At 63.4% G+C, this 17,139-nt stretch overlaps 1 protein-coding gene across 1 annotated transcript; it reads right to left on the bottom strand.

The window, feature by feature from the left end:
• Positions 1–501: 501 nt before the first annotated feature.
• HSPA12B (heat shock protein family A (Hsp70) member 12B) lies at positions 502–9,728 on the bottom strand. Its single transcript, XM_054172102.1, has 12 exons — positions 9,605–9,728; positions 9,271–9,371; positions 7,871–7,995; positions 6,984–7,170; positions 5,903–6,007; positions 5,446–5,562; positions 4,910–5,081; positions 3,771–3,857; positions 3,158–3,262; positions 2,339–2,597; positions 1,720–1,823; positions 502–1,139 (listed from the first exon to the last, which is right to left on the bottom strand). Exons 1-12 carry the CDS (start codon positions 9,726–9,728, stop codon positions 502–504), a joined length of 2,124 nt encoding a protein of 707 aa, XP_054028077.1.
• Between the last annotated feature and the right edge of the window lie 7,411 nt (positions 9,729–17,139).

The following is a 17,139-nucleotide window of genomic DNA, read 5'->3' as shown; positions in this document are numbered from 1 at the left end:
TGTGGGCTGGTGAGGGTCTGGAGCCCAAGGCAGGTGCTGGTCCAGAGTCCAACACAGAGGCTGGTGAGGGTCTGAAGCCCAACACAGAGGCTGGTGGGGGTCCAGAGCCCAATGTGTGTGGGCTGATGAGGGTCTGGAGCCCAAGGCAGCTGCTGGTCCAGAGTCCAACACAGAGGCTGGTGAGGGTCTGAAGCCCAACACAGAGGCTGGTGGGGGTCCAGAGCCCAATGTGTGTGGGCTGGTGAGGGTCTGGAGCCCAAGGCAGGTGCTGGTCCAGAGTCCAACACAGAGGCTGGTGAGGGTCTGAAGCCCAACACAGAGGCTGGTGGGGGTCCAGAGCCCAAGGTCGGGGCGGGGGCTGGTGAGGGTCTGGAGCCCAAGGCAGCTGCTGGTCCAGAGTCCAACACAGAGGCTGGTGAGGGTCTGAAGCCCAACACAGAGGCTGGTGGGGGTCCAGAGCCGGCCGCCGTTCCCTGGCTGTCCCCATGGCGAGCCTGGCGCTCAGTTGGAGAGGAAGTCGATGGTGGCCCTGACGGTCTTGGCGGTGCGGAGGTCCATGGCGGTGACCTTGATCTCGGTGTCCCCGAACTGCATGCTGGTGCGGATCTCCCGGCGGGCGCGGCCCGGGTCGTCGGCCAGCGCCTCCAGCTCCAGGCTGACGGTGCCGCACTTGCGCACGCCGGGGTCGGTGATGTACTCGACGTCGTCGGTGGCGCTGCAGTAGATGTTGATGATGGTCTTGCGCTGGCCCGGGCGGGCCGGGCAGTAGCTGCGCTGCACCACCTCCCCCAGCGCCACCGACTGGTCGACGGAGACGAACTTCTCGAAGATGTCCGTGCACCACTGCTTGCCCTCCTTCACCAGCAGCTTCTCCCGGGGGTGCTTCCCTTCCACGAACTTGTTGAGCACCCCCACGCCGTAGGTGAGGGGGGAGCGGCGGACGCGGACGATGGTGGGGTCGAGGCCGAAGAGCACGGCCCCCTTGAGGATGGTCAGCCCCACGTCCTGCGGGATGATGACGCGGCAGGCGGCGCCGAAGGCTGCCTGGATGGCTCTCTGCAGCATGGCTGACTCCGCGAAGCCCCCCACCAGGAAGAGGAACTTGATGCCTTGGACCTCTGGCTTCTTCAGGAGGTCGTCTGGGGAGGGAAGGGGGATGTTAGGAGGAGGAGCAGAGGGCTGGAGCTGCTCTGCTACGAGGACAAGCCGAGAAAGTTGGGGTTTTGCAGTCTGGAGAAGAGAAGACTGAGGAGCCCTAATTGTGGACTTCCAGTATCTGAAGGGGGCTACAAGAAAGCTGGGGAGGGACTTTTGAGGGTGTAGGGAGTGATAGGACTGGGGGGGATGGAGCAAAACTAGAAATGGGGAGTTGGAGATTAGATATCAGGGGTAAGATCTCCCCCATGAGGGTGGTGAGAGCCTGGCACAGGCTGCCCAGGAGGGTGGTGGAAGCCTCATCCCTGGAGGTGTTTGCAGCCAGGCTGGATGTGGCTGTGAGCAGCCTGCTGTGGTGTGAGGTGTCCCTGCCCATGGCAGGGGGTTGGAACTGGATGATCCCTGAGGTCTCTTCCAACCCTGACAATTCTGTGATGCTATGTTGGGGCAGGGCTGAGGGGGCTGCCTGTGACCTTCTCCCCTGCTGCGGTGGGCACGGGGCATGGCTGGAGGTGGCACTGCAGGGTGCAGGGTCCCAGGGGATGCTCCAGCTGCAGGACCTACCAATGTGTTTGATGATCTGGCTGATGGTGGGCTGGAAGAGCTCGCTCATGGCCTCTGAGGACATCCGCAGCATCCCTTGGGACGACCACTTCACGAAGTTGACACTGGGGAAGGAGAATCACAGAACTGTCAGGGCTGGAAGGGGTCTCAAGGCTCAGCCAGTCCCAACCCCCCTGCCATGGGCAGGGACACCTCACACCACAGCAGGTTGCTCACAGCCACCTCCAGCCTGGCTGCAAACACCTCCAGGGATGAGGCTTCCACCACCTCCCTGGGCAACCTGTGCCAGGCTCTCACCACCCTCATGGGGAACAACTTCGTCCTCACAGCCAATCTGAATCTCCCCATTTCTAGTTTTGCTCCATCCCCCCCAGTCCTATCACTCCCTGACAGCCTAGAAAGTCCCTCCCCAGCTTTCTTGTAGCCCCCTTCAGATACTGGAAGGCCACAGGAAGGTCTCCTCATAGCCTTCTGGATCTGCCCATTTCTATTTGCATCTGGAGCTGCTGCTGCTGTCCCTTCCCAGCCCAGCAGACCCAGGACCTATCCTTGCCCTCTAGCCCCATCCAAATGTAGCTCCCCCCAGGGCCACTGTTCCCCCCCCCCCCTAGGTCCTCACTTGCTCTTCTTGAGGGCGGTCTCCACGTTCTGGCCGCGGTGCTTGCGGTAGAAGTCGATGAAGGAGAAGGGCAGGGAGATGTTGAGGGGGCTGGCGCGGGAGGGGGCTGCTGCCCTCTTCCGGGCTTCGAAGGCGATGGTCAGGTCCACCCAGGCGGCAGGACGCTTGGCTTTGAAGGTGGCGATGAAATCCTCCCCGAAAATGTGGCACAGCAGCTTCTCGAAGGCCAGGTCGACCCCTACGGCCCCGTAGGGACCCCCTGCAGAGGGGCTGGGTCAGGCAGCATCCCCGTGGCACTCCTGTCCCCATGGCCCCCATCACCGTGTCCCCTGGGCAGCAGCTGGGGCATTTCCTGTGCCGGGCCGCAGCCCCCAGCCCTGCTGCGGCTCTGCCCGGGGGGCATCAGGGTGAGGGGACGTGGAGGGGAGCCTCCCACCCAGGGCCGGGCCAGGGGACAAGGGCAGGTCCAGCGCTGGCAGAGGAACGCCCCCCAGGAGCAGGGAGAGGGCAGGCAGTGGGAGCAGCGGTCCCCTGGACAAAGGGCACTTTGTTGGGGGTCCCTGGGTGATGCTTGGTGCCTTTCCAGCCCCGTGCCCAGCTCTGCAGGGGCACCCAGGCTGGTGGCTGTCGCCCATGGGTTACTGCTGGGGGCCCACGACCATCTTGTGCCCAACTCTCAGCCCCTGCCGCGCTCGCTGCCGACACCAGGTGGTGCCACAGCCACAGCCACCAGCCTGCGGCTGGCAGGGAGGGGGCTCTCGCCCGGGAGGGAGGCTCCCAGCCGGCAGGTGCAGGGTGGCTCTGGGGGCTGCCGCCCACCTGAGGCTTTGTAGAGCTCCTTCAGCGTGCCCTGCGGCTTCTCGATCTGGTGCACGGTGAGGTCCACGGTGCCGCCGCCGCAGTCAGCCACGATGTAGCGGTCACCTGCAGGCAGGGACAGTGCCCGGGTCGGGGCTGTGGGGCTCCCCTAGCCTCCCAGCAGCAGGGCTGGCACCCTGGGACCCACCATCCCAGGGGCACGGCCCCGTGGCTGTGTTTTCCCCAGGGAAAAATGCAGATACAACCAAAGTAGGGGCTTCGGAGCGGGGGTGGGGAGGGGTGGGTTCTGTTCTCCCCTCCTGAAACACAGCAGAAGGAGTTTTGGAGGGCAGGAGGTGGATGTGGCAGTGCTGGCTTGGAACAGGGGGACAGGAAGGTGACAGACAGACCGTGCCCTAAGCAGCAGCATCAACTGGGTCAAGGCCAAGGGACAGAGCAGGGCAGGCTCACCTCTGTCACCGCCCTCAGAAGGGGCATCCAGCCCCCCAGCCCCTATCCCAGGATGACCCCAGGGACCGGGCAGCATCAGTGGGACCCTCTGCTCGTGTTCCCCCCCCGCAGTGAACCCTCCCCAGGGCACTGGCAGCTGCTGGGGGCCCGTCCCCCCTCCTACCTGCCTGCATTTCCGACCAGAGCTCCCCGACTCCTGACTCCACCAGGAAGGTTCGGCTGTGGCGGGACCTCCGGAGCTGCTCCCGGGCTGAGGGACACAGTGGAGGGACCAGCATCAGCCTGGGGGGTCCAGGAGCACCCCTGGAGTCACCCCTGGTGCGGGGGGGAATGCTGCACTGCAAGCACTGGGTTCTTGCCCCCCTCTCCAACTGGGATGTCTGGCGTGGCCCCGACGCCATCCCCCTGCTCTGCTCAGGATCCCTCCTCACCTTGTGTCCCACCCAGAGCTGTCCCTGAGCCTAGGGGTGTCCCTGAGCCTAGGGGTGTCCCTGGGTGATGCCACGAGTTCTCCCAGCCGGTCTGGGTGGAGTTTCCATCCCCCAGAGCAGCCCGGAAGGGTGGGGAGGTGCTTGGAGGAGATGGGATGACCCTGTGTCTGTTTTCAGCAGGCTGGGGTGGCCACAGGGTAGCAGCTCCCTGAGCCTCAGCCCCAGGATGACCTCAAGCCCCTCTCTAAATCCAGATGTGACCCCAGCAAGCCCGGGGCTGTGGGCACCAGCAGGTCCCAGCTATGGGCTTGGTCCTAACTGGGCAAATCAGCTGCCCCAGTGAAGCCCCCAGGATCCCATGGGTGTTTCAGCTGGTCCCAACTGAACCCGGGGGGGGTCCTCTCCCAGTCCTGGGTTTATGGCATTGGTTGAGGTGGGACTGGGGAGCCCCAGTCCTTGGCCAGTATGGAAGAGCTGGGGGTGGTTGAGGCCAAGCAGAGCTGCTGGGGGGACCCCAGGGTGGCTCCAGCTGGAGATGAGGGGAGAAGAAAGGGGAGAGATGTTGGGGGGGGACCTGGGATAGTGTGGGTGGAGGTCGAGGGTGGGCTGGGCAGATGAAAGGGGCTACAACCATGGGGGACACGTGGCTTGGGAAGGGGGAAATGGGAGGGGAAAAGGTGGGATGTGGGACCCCCAAGGCTTCCAGAGAGGGCAGCAGGCAGGACCTCCTGTGGCATGGTGCCACACTTGCCTCTGACACAGTGTCCCCATCTCCAGAGAATGCTGGGGGTCCCTGCCTGCTCCATCTGCTGTGGCTGCAGTCCCACCCCCCACCCCCCCAGGCCCCCTCCAGCAGCTCCCAGTGCCTCACCCTGCCGGAAGCTGGAGTCGATGGTGTGGTCGGGGGCCAGCCCGTTGGCAGGGGGTCTGCAGCTCAGGTCGATCAGCTGGTGGAGACGAAGCTTCCTGCAGTAAATGGAGGCAGCCTCGGGCTCCAGAGCGATCAGCAGCTGCTCAGGGTTCTCCGGGGACACCAAACCGGCCTGGGGGGAGGGCAGGCAGTCAGGGAGGAGAAGGTGCTGGAGGAGCAGGTTGGAAGGGACCTCGGGGATCATCTGTCACTCTCTGCAGCCCCCTGCAAGGTGTGGGGGGGTCTCTTCTCCCAGGGAACAAGTGGCAGGACAAGAGGGAATGGCCTCAGGTTGCACCAGGGGAGGTTTAGGTTGGACATGAGGAACAATTTCTTCGTGGCAAGGGTGGTCAGGGGCTGGCCCAGGCTGCCCAGGGCAGTGGTGGAGTCCCCACCCCTGGAGGGGCCCCAAAGCCGTGCTAAGGGCCATGGTTTGGTGGTGCCCCTGGCAGTGCTGAGGTAATGTCTGGACTGGGTGGTCTTGGGGGTCTCCTGACCTTGTAGGCAGCCTCCCTCATGAACTGCTTGGCTGGCTGCTTCCAGATGGCTGGCACGGTGATGACCCAGCGGATGGCATCTCGCTCGGGCAGGGATGGGCACTGGTCCTTCAGCTCCTGCCCAGAGAGAGGCAGCCAGTGAGCCCCAGCCTGCTGGGGCAGCACAGCTCTGGTGTGAGGAGAAGAAGAACAGCACATGGGAGGGGGTGAGGGAGAGGGGATGAGGGAGAGGGGATGAGGGAGAGGGGATGAGGGGGAGAAGAGGTGAAGGGGAGAGGGGGTGTGGGGGGAGAGTGGGATGGGGAGAGAGAGGGGATGAGGGAAGAGAGGGAATGAGGGGAGAGAGGGGATGAGGGGAGAGAGGGGATGGGAGGAGAGAGGGGATGAGGGGGAGAAAGAGGCAGGGAAGGCTGTGTGGTGGTGGCAGGAGCCCCAGCTGGGGGGCTGGGTGTCCTACCTGCACGGCGTGCTGCTTGAAGAAGCGCAGTGCGTGGGCAAACACCTCCAGGGCCTGCATTTTCTTCCCATTGACAGCTTCTAGTTCAGTTTTCATGGTGAGGTCCTGCCAGGAAGAGCAGGAGCAGCAAACAGGGTCGTGAGGTGCGGCCAGCATCCCACCCTGCTCCTCCTCACCCTGCCAAGCAGACTGGCTGGGGCGTGGGCACTTGAAGTGGCACATCATGCAACGGCTTGAGTTGGAAAGGACCTTTAAAGGTCACCTGGTCTGACCCCCCTGCAGCCAGCAGGGACATCTGCAGCCAGAGCAGGTTGCTCAGAGCTCCAAACAACCTGCCCTGGAATGGTTCCAGCTGTGGGGCACCTCCCTGGGCAGCCTGGGCCAGGGTCTCACCATCCTCACAATGAATGGCTTCCTCCCCCTTTAAGCACTGCAAGGCCACCAGAAGGTCTCCCTGCAGCCTTCTCTTCTCCAGGCTGCACAACCCCAACTCTCTCAGCCTGACCTCACAGCAGAGGGCTTCCACCCTCCCAGCATTGCTGTGGCCTCCTCTGGCCCCATTCTGACAGGTCCCTGTCTGTGCTGAGGACTCCAGAGCTGGCCCCAGCACTGCAGGTGGGGTCTGAGCAGAGCAGAGGGGCAGAATCCCCTCCCTGCCCCTGCTGCCCACACTACTGGGGACCAGCACAGGAGAGGTTTGGTCTGGGCTGAGTGCACAGTGCCAGCTCCTGTCCAGCTTTGCACCCCCAAGTCCTTTCCTCAGGGCTGCTCTCCAGCCCTTCAGCCTGGCCTGACGCTGGGGGCTGCGACGACTCACATCAGGACCTTGCACTGCTGGTGTAGAACCTCATAAGCATCCACCTGTCCAGGAGCAGCTCTGATGGGGGGCAACTAAAAATTCCCCCCCCCTGCAGCAGGCTGTAGCCCTGCTGTGTGTGAGCCAGCAGTGGGGCAGAGCTTCTCCAGACCCCACCAAGGGAGCTCTCTGCTTTCCGCAGCGTGAGGCCGGCTCAGCTCACATCCAGCCTGCCCCAGGTGCCTGGCAGTCCCCTGAGGAGGTCCTGGGGCAGCAGGGGCTTACACTGGTGCTGTGGATCTTCATCTTAAACTTCTCAAAGTAGAGCCAGTCACGAGCTTCCTCGGGGTCCAGGTCGTGGTAGTAGTCCCTGGCTGTGTAGCCGAAGCTGTGGAAGGCTCCCTCAGGGGTCAGCAGGAGGCTGGTGGGGGTCTTCTGGTTGGCCACCCCTGGGTCTCCTCCTTCCCATTTCCTGCAACCAGGAGCCAAGAGCAGCTCATAAACCTCGAGCCCAGGGAGCTGCCTGGGCCCCATTTCAGTTGGCTGTGTGGGCACAGCCTTAAGCACCTCACTGCCAGGGCACCACCGAGCCATGGCCCTCAGCACCACATCCCCTCCAGGGATGGAGACTCCACCACTGCCCTGGGCAGCCTGGGCCAGCCCTTGACAACCCTCAAGGGGAAGAAATTGTTCCTCATGTCCCACCTAAACCTCCCCTGGTGCAACTTGAGGCCATTTTCTCTTCACCCTTGGGAGAAGAGACCAAGCCCCAGCTGGCTGCAGCCTCCTTTCAAGGGAGCTGTAGAGAGCCAGGAGGTCTCCCCTCAGCCTCCTGTCCTCCAGGCTGAACAACCCCAGCTCCCTCAGCTGCTTCTCCAAGACTGGTGCTCTAGACCCCTCACCAGCTTTCCTCCCCCCCTCTGGCTATGCTCCAGCACCTCAATGTCCTTCTTGCCCAAGCCTGTAGCATTCCATCCTCCTGCTTCATGCAAGATGCCTTTCACAGGCTTCTTCCTCCAGGGAGCATCCCTCACCCGTGATGATCCCCAGGATGCTCACCACCCAGCCTAGCTCCTTCTCCTCCTCCCAGCAAGCCAAATCGCCTCCCTCTGGGCAGCCAAATCCCTTGAAGAGCTCTGGGAGCCGCCCTGGGGCCTCTGGCTGCTGCTCACCTCATCATGTGGATGGCCTCAGGGTCAGTGGAGAAGCTGAAGGCATAGCCGCTGGAGGTGGTGCCGAAGTCGATGGCCACCACCACGGCAAAGGTGGGGGCTTGCTGGGCACGAGCCTCACTCCTCTGAAACACAGGGGGCAGTGGTGAGGGGTGGGCACCGAGGCTGGGCTGGCTGCTTCCAGAAGAGGGGCACAACAACCCAGGGAGGGTTAACTCTTGCTGGCTCAGGCTCCCAGGCACTGCGATCTCTGCCCGCAGAGGTGACATGGTTCCCCCCTCCTCTTACACAGCTCCAAAACACCTACAAGAGGGGCTGGGGGAGGTCCCTGTGGTGGTTCCCAAAGGTGAGTTCCATGGGACAAGAGGGTTTGGGTAGCCCCAGAGAGGGGTGGATGTCCATGGCAGCTGCTGGTGTGGCGATGGGTTCCCGGTTGCTTCCTGGGCTGGGGCGGTGCTGAGCCCTCTGCACCTGAACCCTGGCAGATTTAAGCTGAGATTCCCCCAAGCCTTCCTTCCCAGCCTGAGGAACCTCATCCTAGACACCCCCATGGGCTCCCCCCAACCCAAAACCTTCCTGGCCCGGCTGCCTGAGGGGGTTCCCACTGCTGCCTCCTCCACCTGATGCTTTTCTGGGGCTGCTTTTGGGATCCCCCTCCCTCCCTTGCACGGAGAAGGAGCCAGGAGGAGGTGGTGAGCCCCCCACCCGTGCCAGCTCCCCGTGCAGGCTGGCAGCACGTGGGGCAGGCAGGCAGAGCTAAAAGCCTTCATTAACTTTTAACGAGCCCAGAGCAGATCTGCTAAGTGCAGGCATTAGCTGGCCCCGAGAAGAGCTGCTGCCGAGCAGGGCTGAGCTGGTTGGCTCCTAAATGGGCATCTTCAGGGAGCTGCAAGGACAAGGAGAGCTGGGCAGGGAGCGGCTCCGTGCCACATTCCCTGCCTGCATCCCTCTGCACTCCCCTGGGCTGCCCAAGCAGAGCGAGGTGAGGCCAGGAGAGCTTTGCAATGAGTTCAGACTCCTGCAGCTCCTCTCTCTCCTGCCCCCTGTGCTGGAATCTCAGGATCAGTTTGAGATCACCGAGTCCAACCCCTAACCCAGCACTGCCAGGCCACCACCAAACCATGGCCTTCAGCACCACATCTCCGTGGCTTTGGAAGCCCTCCAGGGGTGGAGACTGCTCCAGCACTGCCCTGGGCAGCCTGGCTGAGGGCTTGTGGGGGAGAAAAGACCTTCATGCCCTAAAGCCCACAGCTCAGGGACCCACCTTCCTTCAGGGTGTGAGGTGAGGAAGGCAACCAGAGTGGGAGAGGAGATAGAGGGGTGGGTGACCAGTGACCAGGGAAGGATCAGAGGGGGCAGTGCCAGGGAGAAGGACCCCAGGGCCCCCAGGAGTGGCTTACCGGTGACTGGGAGGGCGTCAGGGGGGCGATGCTGCAGCTGTCATGGAGTGTCCCTGGGGAGCCAGGAGGGGATGGTGTGTGGCACCGCTCACCATTGGCACCTGGGAACACAGCAAGGGGAGGCTGGGGTGGGAATGGCCCCCTGAGCCTCCCCTGGTGAAGGAGCTCAGTCATCCTCCCTGCAGTGCATGACAGCCTGAGGCAGAGGCAGCAGCTGCTGGGGCTGCTCCTGGTGGGTTCCACGCAGGAGAATGCTGGGCTGCAGGAGCTGCCACCCTCTCTCAGACATATGTAAGGGAGGACCTAATAATTAGCACTAATTAAACTAACAGACCTCTTGGTGCCTCTTCATGGTACCAACTGGTATCCAAGGGTATCTGGGTACTGGTACCAATGGTATCTGACACCAGGTACCAGTTGCACCTGGTGTTAGCACTGGTGAGCTCCCAGGGGTCCATCCCTCCCCCCCCAAGGTGGGCACAGTGGCCAGAGAAGAGCTGGCAGCAGTGTCTGTGGCCAGGTGCACCCACCCCCCACTGCCACCAGTCTGCACCGGGATGCCCAAGGGGCAGCTCCCTAAATCCCTCTGGAAGCTTGGGACCGCCAGAGCCAGCAGTGACAGCGCTCTGAGACCCCCCAACAGCAGAGGCTGTGGGGTTGGGGCTGGCCTTGGCTGTGTGGGCACCCCAAGCCCTGGCAGTGGGGTCCTGGGAGCAAGCTGGCCGAGAGCTGAGCGGCTGGCACGTTGCTTGCCCTGGGCTCGGTGCCCCACGCCCCCCCGGGAGCTGTGCCAGGGGGAGGGACGCAGCTCCCATCCCCTCACACCCCCTCCATAAGTGCCTTTCCCTGTAGCCCTGTGTCTGTGCCATGAATATTTGATCCATGACAAACAGGAGCATCCCTGTGGGCATTGCTGTGTGCTGGCAGAGCCCTGAGCTGGGGGGGAGGCTGCTGTCCCCCCACCTTGGGGAGGGGAGGAAGTGGTGTCCAGGCTGGGCAGGGAGCTGGTGTCACAGCCAGGCCTTGAGCCTGGGGGGTCTGGAGGCACAGCCCAGGACCACCAGGAAGCTTCTTTCCAGTGGGTCCAGGGCTGGGGCCAGCAGCCAGTGCTGTGTGGACACCCAGCGCTCTGGGGGGACCCTGCATGGACCTTCCATGGCCTCTGTGCTCAGGATCTTCCCCAGCTTCTGTTGGCAGCGTCAGGTTTCCCCAGCACAGCTGGCTCTGGTCACCCCTGTGTGTGTGGGGGGGTCCTGCATGGCACAGACATGGGGATGGCTGTGGAGGGAAGGGAGGAATGGAAGGAGGGAGGGAGGAAGGAATGGAGGGAGGGAGAGAGGGAGGGAGGGATGGATGGATGGATGGATGGATGGATGGATGGATGGATGGATGGAAGGAAGGAAGGAGGGAGGGAGGGAGGGAGGGAAAGGAGGAGGGATGGATGGATGGATGGAAGGAAGGAAGGATGGAAGGATGGATGGATGGATGGATGGATGGATGGATGGATGGATGGATGGATGGATGAAAGGATGGATGGATGGATGGATGGATGAAAGGATGGATGGATGGGTGGATGGATGGATGGATGGATGGATGGATGGATGGATGGAAGGAGGGAGGGAGGGAAGGAAGGAGGGATGGATGGATGGATAGGAGGGAGAGAGGGATGAATGGAGGGATAGATGAAATGCTGAATGGAGGGAGGGAGGGATGGACACACTGTGTGGCTGTGTGGGGAGAAGGGAGAGAGGTCTGGAGTGCCCATCTCTGCTGGTGGGGGGAGTGCAGGGCACAGGGGTCCCACCACCCAACGCTGCCCCCAGCGAGCAGCCTCCCTGGGCAGCAGCCTTACCCATCCGCAGGCTCTGCAGCCCAGGCTCCAGGAGCATCGCCATGGCCTGGCCGTCCAGGCTGCAAGAGAAGCAGGAGGGACAATGAGAGCCCTGGGGCTGAGAGCCTGCAGAAGAGCAGCCCCAGAGGGGAGCTGAGCAATGCTCAGCAAGAGCTAAAGGGCAGGGGGCAAGAGGCTGGGGCCAGACTCTGCTCAGTGGTGCCCAGGGACAGCACAAGGGGCAGTGGGCACAAAGTGGAGCCCAGGAGGTTCCAGCTGAACACCTTTTAGGGTGTTGGAGCCCTGGAGCAGGCTGCCCAGGGGGGTTGTGGAGCCTCCTTCTCTGGAGAGATTTGAGCCCTGCCTGGGCACTGCAGTCCTGGGTGCCCTGCTGGGGGTGACCCAGTCCTGACCAGCTCCAAAACTGCTTCCCCAGTTGCCAAACCATCTCCTGGCTCTCTGCTTCCCATCACCCCCCCAGGCTGCCTGCCCCACACCGACCACCTTCATCCTGCTGAGCTGTGGGGCTCAGGACAAGGCTGAGCTCTCCTGGGTGAGGCTTTGCTCCAAGCCCAACCTACCCACGCACTGCTGGCCTGATCCTGCTCTTGACCAGCCCCCTGAGGAAAGCCTTCTGCTAAAAATGGCAGGTGGTGAGGCTTTCCCCAGAGCTGGGTTTGGCTCTGGCTACCCTGGTGGAAGGGGTGGTGAGGGACTGAGTGAGGAGGAGCTGAGGCTGCAGGTCAGACTGCAGTGGGGAGAGTGGTGCTGGTGGTCCTGTCGGGGCACAGGGGGGTGTCTGGCAGGCAGAGGTGACTGAGTGGCATCTCTGCCAGAACTGAGCTTTGCATGAGGTTATGAGAGTGCCCTGGAGTCAAGGAAAAGACCTCCAAGAGTGTAGAATCCAACCCCTAACCCAGCACTGCCAGGGCACCACCAAACCATGGCCCCCAGCACCACCTCTGCACAGCTCCGAAACCCCTCCCGGGATGGAGACTCCACCACTGCCCTGGGCAGCCTGGGCCAGCCCTTGGCAACCCTCCAGGGGAAGAAATTGTTCCTCATGTCCAACCTAAACCTCCTCTGGTGCAACTTGAGGCTGCTTCCTCTCATCCCATCACTTGTTCCTTGGTAGAACAGACCAACCCCCAGCTGGCTGCAACCTCCTTTCAGGGACTTGTAGAGAGCCAGGAGGTCTCAGCCTCCTTTGCTGCAGGCTGACCAACCCCAGCTCCCTCAGCTGCTCCTCACAAGACTTCTGCTCCAGACCCTGCACCACCTTTGCTGGGCTCTGGACACTCTGAAGCACCTCAATGTGCCTCGTGGAGCGAGGGGTCCAAAACTGAGCCCAGGATTCAAGGTGCAGCAGAGGAGGTGCTCTGGGGCTCCCCCCTTCAGCACTGGGGCTGTGTGTCTGTCCCCACAGCACCTCTGCTCCTGGGTTTGGTGACCACTTGTCCTGGCTGCAGGTTGGACCCCACCTTGTGCTGCTCTGGGGCCAGGTGGGGGTCACCCTGAGTCTGTCACCACAAGAGCCCAGTCTGGGGTGGGCTGTGCAGGGACATCCTCTGTGCCCCAGAGGAGGCTTCCCACACCTGACTGCTGCATGGAGCTGGAGACCAAGCAGGAGGGAGAAGCAAGAACTTGGGCTCTGTGGACTCAGAGGTTTCATTCCTTGCCCCTAAGTGGCCACAGAACAGTCCAGGTGGGTGGTCTAGAGCCTGTGCAGACCCTCTAGCTCCAGCTGGCTGAAATCCTCCATCTCAGCAAACCAAACCAAGAGCAGGACTCACTGGAGGGTCTGGCTGATGGCCACCTTCATCCCCAAGCCCCTGCCTGGAGTCCTGGCAGGGAAAATGAGTGGGGCTCAGCCCACCCTGGCAGCAGCACACCAAGGAACTGAGGTATCCCCCAGCCCTCCCAGGGGTTTCTTCTGGGTGGTCATCACCATCCTTGTGCCAGCTAGGCTCTGGTGGGGCTTTGGGGCACCCAGCAAGCCCAGCACCCCCACAACCCCAGGCAGTGGATGGAAGTGGATCCCCCTCCCCATCTGTGCTGAGCCTTTATGCCCTCCACCCCCATCCCCAGGCAGATCCTGGGTGGTGCCCGCAGCCCCCTGCCAGGGTCACGGCAGCAGCCCCCAGCGCTGGCAGCGGTGCTGGGCTGATGGTGCCAGCAGGTCCCGGTGCTGGGCTGATGGTGCCAGCAGGTCCCGGCGCTGGGCTGATGGTGCCAGCAGGTCCCGGTGCTGGGAGCGGTGCTGGGGTGATGGTGCCAGCAGATCCCGGTGCTGGGGTGATGATGCCAGCAGGTCCCAGCGCCGGGAGCGGTGCTGGGGTGATGGTGCCAGCAGGTCCCGGTGCTGGGCTGATGGTGCCAGCAGGTCCCGGCGCTGCCGGAGGCAGTTTGTGCCGGGGCAGCGTTTTTGAGGCTTTTCCACCATTTCCGCCTCCGCAGGGGCTGACGGAAACAGGGAAAGGAAACAGCCCCGGGAGGGCTTCAGGACGGCTGAGCCGGGCAGGGGGTTTTTGCCTGGCATCGCAAGGGTGGCACCGGGACAGCGGCTTTGCTGGGCACGGCGGCCCCACGGCTTGGGCTGCCCCGGTTCGGGGTGGGGGCGGAGGGCGGGCAGCTGTGGGGCCGGGCTCCAGATGTGCGGGCGGCGGGAGGAGGTGTTGGTCTCCACAAGCCTCCCGTGCTGGGAGCCAGCAGGATTCAGGAGCCCCCGGAACGGGCAGGGGAAGCTCTCAGCTTTCCGTGGGCATCTGTGGCAGTTGTCCCCTGCCCGCGGCCATCGCTCGGCCACAGCTGGGACGCGGGAGCTGGCAGGATGTCCCTGGCACTGCCTGCCCTGGCACGGGCTGCTGTGGCACTTGCAGCCTCTCCGTGGTCACAGCACTACCCCTGCGGGTTGTGGGTCACAGCAGCGGTTCCCCAGGACAGGGGCCAAGGGCACAGCGTCTGTAGAAGCTCAGGAGGGGCTCACACTACAGTCCCCACTCCCACCCGTGCCCACAGCCTTGCTGGGGACAGGCTACAGGAGTCCTGATCCCTCCCAGTACCCTCTGTGCCAGTGCCCCCTAACTGGGCAGTGTCCTCAGACGTCCCAGCCAGCGGGGAGGTGACACCCTCACCCCTGCCAGGGTGATGCCAGGCCCCTGCTGTGCCCACACCTTGGGCAGGTCTCCTCTCTCCCAGCACCCTGGGGAGTCTCCAGCTTGCACAAAGCCCCACAGCTGCTTACCTTGGGGAGGAGGCACAGGCTGGGGACCCCTCAGTCCAGCCACCACCTTCTCACTCCAGCTGTGCCAGCTGAGTGCTGGCTCCCGCTGCCCACCGGCAAGGCGCAGCAGCTCCAGCGCCAGTCTGCCCTCACAGCTGGCCCCACCGCACAGCCCCTTCCAGCTCTCCAGCTTCCTCTGGCTTCCCCCAGCGCCTTCCTCCCACTCCCAGTCCCGGCCAGCCCAGCCCAGCCCGCGCCTCAAATTGCAATTCCAGCTGCAGATGTGGGAGCAGGAGGAGGAGGAGCAGGGCCAGCGCCGGCGGAACCAAACGTAAACCCCCCTGTTGGCCCCGGGCTTGCTGCGGCTCCCTGAGCCAAGAGGCTGTGGGCTGGAGAGGGGAGAGAAACCCCTGAGCAGGACAATGGTCCCAAGCCAGCTGGGGACAGGGATGCTGGGGTGAGAGACACCGACAATCCTCCTCCTCCTCACCCTGCTCATTTGTCTTTTCTACCTCCCCACGTGTTTCCCTCCCAGTTGGGATCACTCTCTTTATCCTGGCTGAGACACTGGAGGTAGCTCCATGGCTCCCTGAGCCCATCCCTACCCACTGCTGGCTCTGTGCCTGTCTGTCTGTCCATCTCTCAGGGGTACATGAAGAAGAGTGTGGCCAGCAGCGTGAGGAAGGTCCTCCCCACCCTCTACTCTACCCTAGGGAGGCCACATCTGGAGGACTGGGTCCAGTTCTGGGCTTCCCAGTTGAAGAGACAGGGAACTGCTGGAGAGAGTCCAGCAGGGGCTATGAAGGTGCTGAGGGGCCTGGAGCATCCCTGTGAGGAGCAAAGGCTGAGAGCCCTGGGGCTCTGGAGCCTGGAGAAGAGCAGCCCCAGAGGGGAGCTGAGCAATGCTGAGCAAGAGCTAAAGGGCAGGGGGCAAGAGGCTGGGGCCAGGCTCTCAGGTCCCTGAAGCAGTGATGAAGTTGCTGGACCTGACCAGCCAGCCAGGAGCCTGAGTTTGGGACCTGGAAAGAGCCTGGAAGGTGCCCAGCTGTGTGGTGGGCAGCTGCTGCAGGCAGGCTGGGCAGGAGCTGGGCTGTGGGGTCCTGAGCACACAGAGGTCCATACGTGTGCACAGCCCTCAGCACGTGTGCACAGCCCCCAACACGTGTGGTGGACCCTGCTCCCTGCACTGGCTGCACACAAAACCTGCTCTCCAGGGCATGCAGGTGCCCAGCTGTACTGGGCTGTGCCAGGCTTGTGTAAAGGCTGCCAGGGGTTGAAGTGATGGTTGAGGGCTGTGCTGGGGTGTGCCAGTGTGGTACTGGGGCTGCCAGGGGTTGAGGTGATGTCTGGGGGCTGTGCTGGGGCTGGCAGGGGGCAAGGTGATGTCTGGGGGCTGTACCGGGGCTGCCAGGGGTTGAGGTGATGTCTGGGGGCTGTACCGGGGCTGGCAGGGGTTGAGGTGATGTCTGGGGGCTGTACCGGGGCTGGCAGGGGGCGAGGTGCCAGATCGGGTGGCAGGAACAGGGAGATCTTGGTCTCCCCGCTCCGGAGCCCTGCCCAGCATCGCTGCCCCGGAGCCGGGGAAGGCTGTGGCAGGAGAGGAAGAGGAGGGGAAGCGAGGGGCGGAGGGGGCTCCGCCTGTGTTTGCTTCCCTGGCCGCTGCTCAAGGATGAGGTAGCGCTTTCCGGGAATTGAGGCACGGCCCATGGAAATGCCTCGCCGGGACAGGAAACCCGGGAGCAGAACGGGGAACCGGGGCTGGGAAGCGAGCACCGGACCCTGCCCGGGACTCGGGGAGGAAAACAAACCCTGCGAGCCGAGCCGGGCCGGGCCGGGCCGGGCTGGTGCATTCCCTGTCCCCCACGCTGGCACACTGGCATGCTCCCGGGGCTGGCACCGGTGTCCCCTCCCTGCAGATGGGGCAGCCGCCGTCAGGGCACAGCCCTGTGGTTGGCATGGGCTGCCGGTGCCCTTCCGCCCAGTCACCCAGTCTGCTGCTCCAAAGGCAGAGGGCATCTCCTGAGGCAAGGAAAGCAGAGAGCTGGTCCTTCCCGTGCAGCGCGAAGAGGGCAAGCTTCATCCCCGCCGTCAGCACCGTCAGCACCATCATCATCATCACACCCCACGGCTAGGTGTGCCAGTGTGGGGGCCGGAGGAGGGGGATGCAGAGGGCAGTGCGAATGGGGTGAAGGCAGGCACCACAAACCAGATGGAGGTCTTCAAGAGCTCGATGCCAAGCCAGATGCCACGGAGGAGGAGGTGCTGGTGCCCGCAGAGCCCCCTCCAGCGCACCAGGAGCCGGAAGGGAGCACACCCAGCCTGGGAAGGGACAGCTCACTTCCTTCTCACAGCCCAGCCCCTGCTCGCAGCCAGCTCTGACCGAAGGCAGAGCAGCTGCCTGCTGGGGCTGAAGGCTGTGGTGAGCGTGGGCAGGCATGGTGACCACCAACCGGTTTACCATTGCTCTGCTCCCTGCGGCTCCTTGGGCTGTTTGGGTCCCTCTGAGGTCCTGCCCTGGTCATCAGACCCCCATGACCCAACTCACTCCACTCTTGTACTACTGAGTCAGCTGAGTGCTTCCCCAGGGGTCTTTTGGGGGCTTCCCATGGGAACCCCATGGAGATGGAAAGCACCAGCAGGCAGGGACCATCTGTGTCCAGCTGGCAGATGGCTTGTCACAAGCTGTCAGCAAACAGCTGCTGGCAAACTGCCTGTGCCTCAGTTTCCCCCTTACTGAGGGGTCCCCAGATCTGCCTGCGGTTGCCCCCCGCTGGATCTGGATGCCAGGAGTACCCCAGGTGCCAGGGAGCTGGGC

Source organism: Dryobates pubescens, chromosome 23, assembly GCF_014839835.1.
Source record: "Dryobates pubescens isolate bDryPub1 chromosome 23, bDryPub1.pri, whole genome shotgun sequence".
Classification (NCBI taxonomy): Eukaryota; Metazoa; Chordata; class Aves; order Piciformes; family Picidae; genus Dryobates; species Dryobates pubescens.
This window is presented reverse-complemented; position numbering and strand designations above follow the sequence as displayed.